At 38.3% G+C, this 13,641-nt stretch overlaps 1 protein-coding gene across 1 annotated transcript in view; it reads left to right on the forward strand.

The window, feature by feature from the left end:
• The first annotated feature begins 2,239 nt into the window (after window positions 1–2,239).
• The window catches only part of Muc19 (mucin 19, oligomeric), a 186,241-nt gene continuing 174,839 nt past the window's right edge, over window positions 2,240–13,641 (forward strand). The window contains exons 1-8 of the mRNA XM_052747381.1: window positions 2,240–2,291; window positions 4,607–4,735; window positions 5,179–5,334; window positions 7,874–7,951; window positions 9,953–10,039; window positions 10,718–10,771; window positions 11,596–11,766; window positions 11,855–11,944. Coding sequence (XP_052603341.1) covers window positions 2,240–2,291; window positions 4,607–4,735; window positions 5,179–5,334; window positions 7,874–7,951; window positions 9,953–10,039; window positions 10,718–10,771; window positions 11,596–11,766; window positions 11,855–11,944 — 817 coding nt within the window. The remainder of the gene's footprint in view (window positions 2,292–4,606; window positions 4,736–5,178; window positions 5,335–7,873; window positions 7,952–9,952; window positions 10,040–10,717; window positions 10,772–11,595; window positions 11,767–11,854; window positions 11,945–13,641) is intronic.

The following is a 13,641-nucleotide window of genomic DNA, read 5'->3' on the forward strand; positions in this document are numbered from 1 at the left end:
AGAATAATTACATCATAATGGTGATATAAAAAAGTGAGCTTTCTGTCTCCTTTACAACAGAGTTGTGTACTATGCAGAAAATGCAGAATAAATGATAGCAGTGATTTTGTGTCTTATGCCTCAAAAAGCGCTGTTCCCTCTTGGATGTGCTTTTTTCTTTATTGGGAACCCCTCTTCCCCATATGCAATGTTTTTATTTAGTTGTTAATTACTGAAGAAAAGCAGAGCTGTTGTTTCGAAGCCATACAAAGCCGTTTTCTTTCCCTTCATGTGTCTGCATGTGTGCTGTGTGTGAACATGTTTATGGACATTTCCACATGTGTGCTGTGTGTGAACATGTTTATGGACATTTCCACATGTGTGCTGTGTGTGAACATGTTTATGGACATTTCCACATGTATGCTGTGTGTGAACATGTTTATGGACATTTCCACATGTGTGCTGTGTGTGAACATGTTTATGGACATTTCCACATGTATGCTGTGTGTGAACATGTTTATGGACATTTCCACATGTATGCTGTGTGTGAACATGTTTATGGACATTTCCACATGTATGCTGTGTGTGAACATGTTTATGGACATTTCCACATGTAGTGTGCTGTGTGTGAACATGTTTATGGACATTTCCACATGTATGCTGTGTGTGAACATGTTTATGGATATTTCCACATGTATGGATTCACTTGTGTGTCTAGAGACTTCAGGCTGACATTGGGTGTCTTCCTTGATTGTTTTCCACCTTAGTCATCTGAATAGTCTCTTAGTCGAACATGGAACTACCCAGCTTGCTCCAGGCATCCTCTGTCTCTACCTTCCAAGCACTGGGAGTAGAGCCGGGTACCATTCCCACCTGGCATTCACTTGAATTCTGGTATCCGAAGTCCTGTTCTCATACTTGCATGTCCCGCACTTTATCCACTAAGCCATTTTTCCAGTCCTGAAGTCAGTGTTCTTCACTAATCTGAAGTAGGCTTTTCCTCTGGCATTAATGTGTCCATGTCTGCACAATCTCCACATTTCTGATCCCCGGGGGGAAACTCACATGGCTTGCAGTGACTGTGCTACCCTAAACAGACAAACAGATTTAAAGTAGTTTAATCTTTGGTGGGGTGGGGAGCAGGTACATAAAACATTCAGCACACATTGGTGAGGTTGTCTAAGAAGAAAGACATTGTTCAGTTCTTTTGGATTAATTAGTTGAGAGAGGGGAACAGAAACGGCAAGAAAAAGGGAGTTGGTCTATGTTTTTCTCATTTCCCACATATTTGCTGCTTTTCTAAGAATAATAAACTATTCCCTTTCCTGTAGCTTCTGCTGTTTTCTTGGTAGCAACTGGGTATCAATAAGAAGCAAATGCAAGCCTCAGAGATGTGAATCTGGCCTTCTAGGGTTCACGTCCACTGTGTAGTATGGAAGACATCTTGTTTACTTCCCTATGCTGCTAAGCACAAAACAGCTCTTACCCTGCACTCAAACTTGAATTTTGTACAGATCAATAACCCTTAAATAGGTTTTCTATTTAATCTTATTTCTGTCCCCAGACATTTTTTCTCATGTCAACATTTCCATTTACTTCTGCTTATGTGCGTGTCTGATTGTGAAGTGCATGGGAAAGATGTGTTATTAGAATATTAGGCTTTTTAAAATAATAAAACTAGGACTGTGACAAAGATACAGTCCTGTATTTTAGTGTGTACCTAGATCGTAATTATATGTATATCCCAAAGGGAATAACTATGATAATATTATTAAGTCAAAGCAAAGAGTTCTTTGTTTCAAGGTAAGTTAATGTTCAAAATACGTTTTATTGTCAAAGGAAGGATGATTTCAATATATCATAATATTTGAATTCCTTGAGTCATTAAGACATCTGTGATGATTGATAGGGCTCAGATCAAGGCATGTCATCAGCATAATTAAGCCTTAATCCTGAGGCTTTCAGTTCCTGGCTTTGCTGTTTGCCCAGGGTGGCAAGAAGGCATATTCTGTGTTTGGCATGAGCTCGACTTGGACTAAGGTAGAAGATGTCAGAGAAATTGGACACTAACCGAATGTGCCGTAGACTGTCACTGCCTCGTTACAGTGTTTACCTGTGTTGTCGTCACCAGGCCTGCCAATCCAATTACTGACCAGAGCTGGTGTTGAGATGGCCTATAAATATGCAGGCCAGAGGCTGCCATGATGGGCCTGATTCTCCGGCATGAACGGTTTCTATGCCTAGGTCCCAGATCATCACCATGAAACTGATCCTTTTGTGCCTGGCTGTGGTGCTCTGCACCTTTGGCAAAGGTAAAGAATTTAAGAGTATTTTTAAAATTTAATAAGTGCCTCTGTACTTACTGCTTAGTGTTCTCCACTTCTTTCTTGTGTTTCAGAGTAGGGTAATATGCAGGGATACATTTTTTTATTTCAGCAGATGTTATTTATGCTTTAAGAAGTGATCTCCAGGGTGTGTGGTGTGTGTGTGTGTGTGTGTGTGTGTGTGTGTGTGTGTGTGTGTGTGTGTGTTAGCCTTAAGGTTCATTGATCATTCTCAGCACAGTTTATACTTTGATAACCATAGTTTGAGTATACATTCCCGTGAAGTCTAAAAGGCTGCATTGAGAATTGTGGTATTTACAAATAAGAGCCACTTCTGAAAGGACCAGTCTATCACTAAGACAAAATATCACAGGGAAGACATTTTGTAAAGTGACCAATTGCTTAGATATTTCAAAAAGCCAGACTTATTGAAGGCATTCTGATAAAATTAAAAATTGAGCAAAATAAAAAAATATTAGGCAGCAGTTTTACAGTCAATCAAAATGAAATTTATATGGTTTCACCAGTCATGACTGTAGAAAAAAAATTTAAAGAAAGAAAAATTTTAAAGTTCCGGGATAAGTAAAAAAAAGTCAGTTATAACTAAAGCTATAATATGTGTATATATATATAGTGTGTATATACTGTATATATATATATACAGTATATACACACTATATATAATGAAATGTAGATTGGCACACTGTGTGTATATTTCTTATAAGCTTTCTTAGGCTATTCTTTATTCTCACTAAAATAAAATTCATAAAATTGTTTAGGTCATTCTTTATTTTCATTTTTAGCTAATATATTACTGAGAAAATATTAGGGAAAATAAAATCAGGTAAAATTTAGATTGGAAATTTTTAGATCAAGGCTGTTATGGGGAAAAGACATAGCATATTGACCAATATTAAATGATGAGTTTTGTTTGCCACTGCATTTTCAAGAATGGGATAGTGTGACTTTCGGTATACAGGCCAATGTATTCCCTAATCACATGGAGGGAAGTCTATTAAATAAGAAAGCTCCAAAATAATAAATTAGTATTAAAATGTCAGTTGTTATATATAAAGGGGGTTGCTCATATTGAGTTGTAAGAAAGAATTGAAGTAAAAATATTTTCATTGTCTTAAAATGTGATATTATTTATTATACCATTTCTCTTCTTACCTTTTAAGATGGGAGGGCGCAGTTCTTTGGTAAACAGAGAAAAGGTCAGTATCTTTCAAAACTCGATCTTTACTTTGTAATGTGACGGTGATCTTGGAACCTGCACATGGAAACAGAAAACACCCCTTGGTTTAATTCTGAAGCTGCCGGACTCCTCATTTACATGGTCAATTGGGGCTTCGAAGATTACATATATTAGCAAAATAGAGGTTGGCAATTGGTACCGGGTCTTTGGTGGATGTGGATTTTGTTTTGAATGAACTCATGGGAAAAATTTCTAATCTGTATATTTAGCACTTAAAGAACCATGCTATTGTCCGAAGAGAGCAGCAATATAAATACCCTGTTCTGAAGGGGCTTGTGTCTTGGAGAAAGAGATCCCACCTCTGATCTGTTGTGGGATTTTGGAAAATCATTTAAGTGGTATTTTTTTTGTTTTTTGTTTGATTTTTTTTCTTGTCACACAGAATAGAAAACTTTCCAGCTCATATTTCTCTGTGACAGTTACAAGGGTAGTGATTGGCTTTTCATTACTCTCATTGTAGTTTTCTTGAGGGAGGAAAAGAAAGGTGGATAAAGGTAAATCTGTTGAAGGGTAGATACATAGATTTTCACATTCAGAAATTAAAGCCAGGTAAAGAAACAAGGGTCAATAAGATACTGTTTTTCTGGGTGTTTTGAGACAGGGTCATTGACCTTAGCAGATATGGATGTTGGTGGAAACTAGTAAAACATCAGGAAGCTTGATGAATCTAAGAAGAGATTTGCATGTCATTGGTGCAAGAATTCTGATGTGGATTATTAATTCAAAGCCAAGGGGCTAGTGTTTGCCCATTTGTTTATTTGTTCATTATTTATTGATCTGCAAAACATTTTCATTTTCCATATGTCTTCCCATTTTTTTTTCTCACTGGTGGCACAAAGTGTGTATGAAGTAATTGAGGTGTGGTGTAGGTGTTCTTGCTTAGGTAGGATCCATGGTGATGGACTGAATAAAAAGAAAACGAAGTAGAGATCAAAGCAAATCTGTTTCATTGATCTAAATACTATGATTTAGGCTTTGTGTATTGAAAGTGAAAAGTTAAGATGTATCTATTCTCTGGTGACAATGTTGTTCTTGTTGTTTCAAGGGGCTGCAGCTGTTAGATTTGAGGGTGGCTTTGGCTTTGGTGCCAATGCAAACGTGGGGTCTGCAGTAGGGATGAGGCCGAAAACCAAGAGTGCTGATGGAGACAAACAAGACAATGTACCTGCTGGAGGTAACTGTAGTCCCTGGACCTGGTGGTGACTGTATCTCTCTAGTTCCAATGCAGAGTTACACCTGAATTACTTAAATTTGTTAACCTGTGAGACAAGAGTTTTTTCAACTGCTATATAATCATCATAGGCCAAATTTTAATAGTTTTTTGTTTGTTTGTTTTGGTTTTGATTTTGTTTTTTACTTGCAAGTGGAACTGCTGATTTGTAGCTTAAAAGGGGAAAGAAGGAGAGGAAGATTCTGGTAAAAAGGTTCTCTGGAGTTTGTGGCTGGAATTCTTTTGTTGTTAGTGCTTTGCTAGCAAAATACGTGCAGTCAGATACCTTGTTGCGGAGGATACATTTTCAGTGATTTTGATACTGTTACCTAATATTTGTACACAAAACATTGGGATTCAGGAGTATTCCATTATCCTCTGTGACTTTCATTGTTTTTATTCTTCAGATAAAGCCAAGTTGGAAAGTAAGAGTAATGTTGGTGCTGGTGCCACCTTAGATGTAAACTCCCAAGTGGAATTGGAATCAGCCATCAAAACAATGACTTCAGCTCTTGCTAAAAGAAAATACCTTCTGGACAAGTTAACAGGCAGCATTCTACCAGGTTTCAGCTCTTGGAGATCACAAGGCGTTTCAAATATGTCTTATATTATATGGGAATAGAACTTATATTAATATGAATAGGAAGATCAGGGACTTTAGTTTATTTCTTTTATTTTGATTTTCTGTTGGATGTAGCACTTGGTATTCTATTCTGGAAGAGGTAGAGAAAGAAGGTTGGAGTTAAAACTGACCTGGCAATTTCTAATACAAATTAGTTTGGTGACAGTTCTAAAAGTAAACAGAACAAAAGCTTCTGGAGAATAAAGTGAAAGTGCTTGGGGCGTCAATATTCCTTTTGAATTGACGTTTAGTGAAGTATGGTGGTCTTCACATGACAATGCCTTTACCGCCTGCATCTGATGTTGCTAGTCATTTCGGGTTGGATCATGATCATAGTGAAGCAGGAACTGGAAGCAGCAGTGGGGCTGGCAGTGGATCAGATAGTCTACTGAAGATGTGTGGGCCGGTGAGATTTAATCCATGTCTCAGGCTACAGTCATCTGGGAGTAGGACTCTGCAAGCAATACTATCTGCTAACACTGTGTTTTAGCTAAAGGTCAAACTTTCACTCACCTGAGCAGAGAAAGGCTTTATTACTCCCAAGGATGTGAGGCATGGAGGTCCTTAACATGTCTGTACTCAGGTCAAGAATATACTTTCACTTGGGATTTATTCAGCTCCCCACACAGAATGTAGGTCCAGGGGGTCTGTTGTCATCCAGATAATTTCATGAATAGAGGTTTATGGATAAGGTTTGCTGAAAATCATATGGCAACAAATTCTAATCTAGTAGAATTTTAGGATGATAAATGGCTGCAAAAAAGGGAGAACTGGTTCAGTGTGGATCATTTAGTAAAATTACTCTGGAAACTGGTATTGATGGAATGAACAGAAAGTCTAATAGGACTGGACATGTGAGTCTGACCTGTGATGCTATGTCTGACCCAGTTTATTAAGCTGGGTCCTTCTGAGGATTTTAAATGGGTGCCAAACTTTAGTAATCATTTTCTAAATTTGCATTTTCATTTTCCATCAAAGAGAGTGAACCATTGTCTCCAGATCTGTCATTAGAGAAGGAAAGTGTAGATGTGTTTGGATTTTTGTTTCAAATCATCTTTGAAAATGCCTGTAGTCGTGTAGGCTTTGAGGAAAGTGTAAGACATGGTTCCAAGGGCTCTAGATACCCCACGATCTCCAGTAATCTAGCTGTGGACATCCTTGTCCCAACACAGTGAAGTTATGAAGATGAATGCATAGCCAAAGTCAATCTTGCAATCATGATTTTAATTCCCCAGGTGACTCAAGTGAAAAAAGTGAGCTACCCTCTTTAGTTGGGGTTTCTACAGATTCAGAGTCCATCTGAAGCCTAAGGAAAAACAGGCAGCTGGATCTGATGGCAGTGACAGGAATATAGAGATCAGCAGTGAGTCTTCAGGGGCTGGAAACTTGAGTGCTGGAAATTAGAATTCCAGATATTTCAGTGTCAGTATCCTGTCAGGTATTTCATGATTAGATATTTTTGATCACATTTGCATAGTAAAGACCACTGCACACTTTTAATAATCTGGTTGAACTGTGAATGGAAGAAGTAGGTAAACCAAACCATGGACAGATGGGGTTTGACGGAGAGCATTTACTGAAAAGGACTTTGGGCCCATGCACGACTAAATGAAGAGGAGTCTACAAGAACTGGACCCATGAGTCTCAGGGGTGATGCTTTTTCTCACACACTCTACTAGATGGATCCTTCTAAGAATTTCAAATGGTTCCAAATTCATTGTTTTGTAATTTGCATTTGTGTTTTTCATCAAAGGGAGAGAACTAGTTACTACAGTATTTTTTTCCCATGGAGAAAGACAGAGTGAATGTTTTGGCTGTAGTGATACAGACTTTGATGTAAAGTTGAGAATAAATTCAGAATCCTAAGGAGGAGAGATGCCTACTATGGAGTGTGAGCCCATGACATCTAAATCCCGGCAATAATTTAGAGCACTTCATTTATCTGAAAGTGAAGGAATTCAGGTTATTTGAATTGATCCTTGTGGAAGGAAGGGCAGATCTAAATTTGAACTTGAAATTTCTAGTTGAAGCTCATCCTCTGACAATAGCCTGTGCTCAAAGGTCTTTGGAAATCTATGCTCTGGGCTGGTGTTGATAATATTATCTCACCAAGGACCTTTGGAACTATAATTGTTATTGAATATGATCCATCGGCTAAATTAATCTCATTCTGATTTTGCATGGAGAGATTACATTGTTCTTCAGTTTGGGGAGAGAGAAACGATACAGGAATGGATGTAATGATTTTTCATAGAAAGACCATATTCTTCTGTCTTGAAAAACAGGAAACAAACAAGGATGGATCTAGTTTGGACGCTGTACTTTCAGTGTTTCTGAGAACAAAGAAACATGAACTAAAATATGGTAGATTATTATAGTGTTGGATGGTCAGGTGATGAATTTTAATTAGTCTGAATACAAAGTTTGAATTATTGAACTTTTGACCTACATTCTGATGACAATAATTTTCCCTTTGACAGCTTCACAAGCAAAAAATCTCATTCAGACTGTTTTTGAAAAAATTCTTGGAGGAGCAATGGCCAATGCTGGTGGCTCAGGTAGTCAAGTGTCTGTGTGTGACAACAGAGTCTGAATTTTGCTGAGCTTCCAAACCCTTGTTTGCTTGGCAGTTGAATTATTTGCCAGTTGTAAAACCTAGGTTCCTAGGTAGAGGCCTGGTCAAATGCAGGGTAGAGTTATGGTTGGTTGTGGATCTGGGTTCAAGCCCTTTGCTGACAATGATCTTAGTGAACATGGAAGAAAATTCCTTTGACAATAGTGAGTCTGGGGTTAGTTTTCTGTCAGTTATTTCATGATCAGATGTTTTGAACAGGTTTGTATAATATAGTCTACTAAGAGCCATCTAGTAAACTGACTGTGAATAAAAGAAGTGGATGTAGAGCATTTACTAAAAAGTACTTTGGGGCCAGGAATGGTGGAAAGACCCGAATTCTTCTGGAACTGGACCAATGAGTCTCAGTGGGTTGCTATTGAATACCCATTATACTAAGCCGGGCCCTTCTGAGAATTTTAAATAGGTTCAAAACTCACTGTTCTGTCACTTGAAGTTTTATTTTCTAGCACAGGGAGAGAACTGGTTTCTCCAGTTTTACCACTGGAGAAGGACAGATGGATGTGTTGGCTTTGGTGGTATAAGGCCTTGGTGAAAATGGAGAATGTGACTTTCAGGGCTCGAGATATCCCCATGATCTCCAGTAATTAAGCTCTGAACACACTTGTCCCAACACAGTGCAGCTGTGAAGACTGAGCACAGCCAAAGTCATCCTTATGATTATGATTTTACCTCTGCCAGGTGACGCAAATGCAGAAAGTAAGCTGCAATCATCACTTGAAGTCTCCACAGCATCAGCAGGTGATCAGAAACTCCAGGGTGAATGAGCAGCTGGGGTGGTGCAAATGACCAGAATGCAGAGATCAGCTGTGGGTCTGCAGGGGATGGAACCTTCAAAGATGAGAATAAGAGTGGCAGAGGTTTCTTGACCTGCATTCCACTCCATGGATATCCAGCTTACATCATGTTCTTTTTGTTTGTTTGTTTTTCAAGACAGGGTCTCTCTGTGTTGCCCTGGCTGAACTGGAACTTGCTCTGTCGACTAGGCTGGCATTTGAACTCAGAAATTCACATGCCTCTTCCTCCTGAGTGCTAGAATTAAAGGCATGCCTGACCACCACCCAATCATAGCATGTACTTTTATTTTAAGTTTCCTATGGAGGGAACACTTGCTCTTATCACGTCATTCTGGATCTGTTAGAAAAAGGAAGGAAAGCTGAAATTAAATTCAGACTTGGACTTTGAGTCACATTCGTTTGCTGACAAGAAATTTCATGTTTCCTTCCTCGGAACAAATATTTGAGTTGAATGCATTGAATGTCTTTGCTCTTAAGATGTCAATCCTGACACTCTTCAGGTGGCATCCCTAAGACGAAGAGAGTAACAGAGTATCAGGGCAAAGTAGGATTGGAAGAAGGAGAGATGCCTGCAGTGGATAAAATTGTTTGCCTAACTGTGTGACCCAGTGGGATCCAAATCTAGGCAATAGTTTAGAGAATTTCATTTCTCTGGAAGGGAAAGGATTCAAGTTATTTTCATTGGCCTTTGGAGAAGGAAAGGTCCAGCTAAATGAAGTTGAAAGTTCTAGTTGAAGTTCATCCTCTGACAAGAGCCTCTGCTCAAAGGTCCTTGTGATTATTTGCTTGGGGCTGGTGTTGGTAATATGTATTGTCTCACCTAGGATCTTTGGAAGTATAACTGTTATTGAAAATGGCGTGGTGGCTAAATTAATCACATTTTGATTTTTATGGAGAGACCACATTGTTCTTCTGTTTTGGGAGAGAGAAAACACACAGGGATGGATCTAGTTTGGATACTGTCCTTTGTGTCAAGTCAGTGTTTGTGAAAACAGAGAAGCCTGAACTAAAAGGTGGTAGACGATGTAATTTCGGGTGGTCCAGTGCAGATTGTTTATTTTGTCTGAACGCAAAGTTTGAATAATGAAGTTTTGACCTATGTTCTGATGACAATCCTATCTATTTTACAGCTGAAACCCCTGAGGCAGACGCATCCAACATGTCAAAGGGCTCCGAAGCAATAGTTAACAATCACAGGGACAATGCTGGTACCTCAGGTAGTCAGTGGCTGTGTGGGGCCTGGTCAAATGCAGGGTAGATTTGTGGTTGGTTGTGGATCTGGGTTCAAGCCCTTTGCTGACAATGAGCTTAGTGAATGTGGAAGAAAATTCCGTTGACAATATTGAGTCTGGGGTTAGTTTCCTGTCAGTTATTTCATGATCAGATATATTTTTTTTAAAATCAGGTTTGCATAGTACAGTTCACCAACAGCCTTCCAATAAACTCATTGCCCTTTGGAGAAGGAAAGGTCCAGTTAAATGAAGTTGAAAATTCTAGTTGAAGTTTGTCTTCTGACAAAGCTTAGGCTCAAAGGTCCTTGGGAATCTGTGCCAAGGTCTCGTGTTGAGAATAGGTGTTCTCTCAGCTGGGATCGTTTGAACCTTAATTGTTATTGAAAATGGCGTGGTGGCTAAATTAATCTCATTTGATTTTCCATGGAGAGACCAAGTTGCTCTGTTCTGAGAGAGAGAGAGGAATCAGGAAAGGAAGGCTCTAGTGTGGATGCTGTACTTTGTGTCAAGTCAGTGTTTGTGAGAACAGAGAAGCCTGAACTAAAAGGTGGTAGATTATGTCAGGTGGGGTGGTCTGGTGCAGATTGTTTAGTTTGTCTGAATGCAGTTTTGGATATTGAACTTTTGTCCTATGTTCTGATGACGTCATTTTTCCTTCGACAGTTGGCATGCACAATGGAAGTGGGATGAAGACGTTAACGGAACGGTTATCAGAGGGTGAGAGAGAGCTCCGTGCCAGTGACTCGTCAGGTGTTAGTGTGTGGCAATCAAATATGGATTTCGTTGAGCTTCTAAAACCCTTGTTTGATTGGTAGTTGAATTCTTTGCCAGGTGTAACATCTGGGTTCTTTTGTAGCGGCCTTGTCAAATACAGGGTAGTGTTATGGTTCATTGGGGATCTGGGTGCAAGGGCTTTGCTGACAATGATCTTAGTAAACATGGAAGAAATTTCCTTTGACATTGGAGAGTCTGGATGTGTTCTGTCAAATTTTTCCATGACCAGAAGGTTTTGATCACATATGTATAATACGGTCTGCCAGCAACCTTTTTAATAAACTGGCTGAACTGTGAGTAGAAGAAATGGGTGTAGAGCAGTTGTGGTTGGGGCCAGGACTGATAGAGTGAGCATAATTCTTATGGAATTGGACCATTGAGTCTCTGAGGTGATGGTATTTCTCAGCCACATTTACTAAGTTGAGTCCTTCTGAGAATTTTAAATAGTTTCCATATTTTCTTTGTTTTGTAACCTGCATTTTCATTTTCCAACAAAGGTAGAGAAGTTTTTTTCTCTAGCTTCAACTATGAAGAAAGGAAAAGTACATGTGTTTGGATTTGTGGTTATTCTGCTTTATATAAACTTCGTGGCTATGGTTATAGTGATGTAGACTTTGAAAGAAATGGGGGACATGGCTCTTAGGGCTCTAGATACGCTGTGATCTCTAGTTATCTATCTGTGAACATCCTTGTCCCCACACAGTGGGGGTCAGAAGAGTGATGTATAGCCAAAGCCATCCTTCTGATTATGATTTTACCTTTGTCAGGTGTCTCAGGTAGTCAGCACTCCTCAGTTGGAGCCACCACAGGTTCAGAAGGGCATCTGAATCCTAAGGATGAAAAAGCCCCTGAGGTTAATGGAAATGAGGTGGATGGACAGAATAGTAGTGACTCTTCAGGGACTGGAAGCATGAATGTTGGAAATAAGAATGACTCAGGTATCTTGACCTGCATTCTTTTCCTAAAATATCCTAACAAGTAGCCTCCTCCATGATTTCTCTTAATCATGTTTGATTTTTCCATCAGAAAACCAGAGTTTAACTTCTGTGTCTACAAGTACCAATGCTGCTTCTCTTGGACCACATGACTCTGCTGGCTCTGATGTTAGTGACCGATGTACCTGTTCTACTGATTGATGAGCATATGACTGAACCTGTTTCTGTTCCTTACCTATTTAGAGTCATTTCTCATTGGAAAATCATGATTTTTGAAATCTAGCTTTAAAGCAATGAAAATCATTAACATTCCTATTCATAACTTACAATCAAGTCAGAATTCTGAAGTCTCACTCTATTTAGTTGTTATCAGGTAGAAGCCTATAAAAGGCTTTTTTGTTGGCATATAATGAGCCAGGGCTTATGTCTGTTCCCTGATTTGTCTTCCTTCTAAAGTGATTTGGAATCTGCTATAGTAGTTAGTGTCATTGTAGATGTGTTTGGCTTAATCTTTATATCCTAGATGTAGAGTTGATTGGCTAGGTAACTTTTGCAGACACAAGTTGGAGATGCATAACCAAGTTGATCCCTATTTGCAATATTGTAAGAATTCTATAAATTGTTAAGATAGTATTTGTGACTGATGTGTCATCTACTTCGATAATATTAACCATTGGGAATTAGTATAGGAAATGTCCCTTCACACCAATATGGGCTTGAGACCTTGTAATGAAATGAGTATTCAGAAAAGTATTCAGTATTTGTTAGAACAGGATATTGTTAATATCTGGCTACAGTGAGAAATCTAAAATCAAGTGATGTATTATACTGTAGTAAATTTGACTTTAGCTCAGGATTGACTATTAATGAATCTGCTAAAAATGACTTTGTCATACAGCAATAAAACTGTTGTATTTTAGTTCTTCATCTTTGGGTATAAAATTTTATAGTCATCACATATGTTAAATTAATAAAATTTAAATCATTATCCATTGTCATTGATTTTATTTAATTGTGATTTGATGGAGATAGTCAAGAGACATTGAATTTTTGTATCCTGTGTTCATTGGTGTGAGTTCAGGTATATAGCTTTGCTTTTGTTATTGAGAAATATATTGGGAATTAACACTTTTTTTAAAAAAAGCAAAGTTGGAGTTTATTTAGAACAGATTCTGACAGATTTTTAAATGTGGTCATTAAGGGAGAGAGGTTGGTGCCTAGGAAGTGTACATGTTTGAAAGTAGGGTGTTGCTTCTCAAGAGAGAATGACATTGAAGTCTGTCTATCTGCCTGTCTATTTATCTGCCTGTCTGTCTGTCTATTGATCAATCAATATCAATATCCCTCAATATCTGATTTTTTGTGCTTTTGAAATTACATTGTTCAAAGACTTTTTTCAATGTCCCATTAGCTTGCCTTGTGACTCTATCCTGCATTTGTTTCTTTCAAACTTTTCTATTTTCTCTTAAGTGTTGTTGATGACTGAAGTACAGTTTTTTTTGAAACTTTCTATGGCTGAATATCATTGTAGATCCTATGTAGGGGTCAAAAGTTTTGACATTTCTGATCCAGGGGAAAACATGAAAAAGTTGAATCTTAGAGATCAGAGAATGGTCGGTCATTCCATAGGAATCTGGAGGAAAAAAAGTAATCATCATGCTAGACAAGAAAATAAAAAAATATACAGTAGACTGATTGTTGTGTCTAATCCGGAAATTAGCACTAAAAATAGGAAGACTTTTTATCTATGGTGAGTTGACTAAGAATGTTGCTGGTAAACTATTAAAGTTGAAGGAAACATTGTATACATTTGCTTTGGATGTGTACATCTTGGGGGACTGAGGATACATTTCTCAAGGTGCCAGGTGTGTTCTGTCA

The sequence above is a fragment of the Peromyscus californicus genome, unplaced genomic scaffold (genome assembly GCF_007827085.1).
Source record: "Peromyscus californicus insignis strain IS unplaced genomic scaffold, ASM782708v3 Scaffold_20__1_contigs__length_68692818, whole genome shotgun sequence".
Taxonomy (NCBI): domain Eukaryota; kingdom Metazoa; phylum Chordata; class Mammalia; order Rodentia; family Cricetidae; genus Peromyscus; species Peromyscus californicus.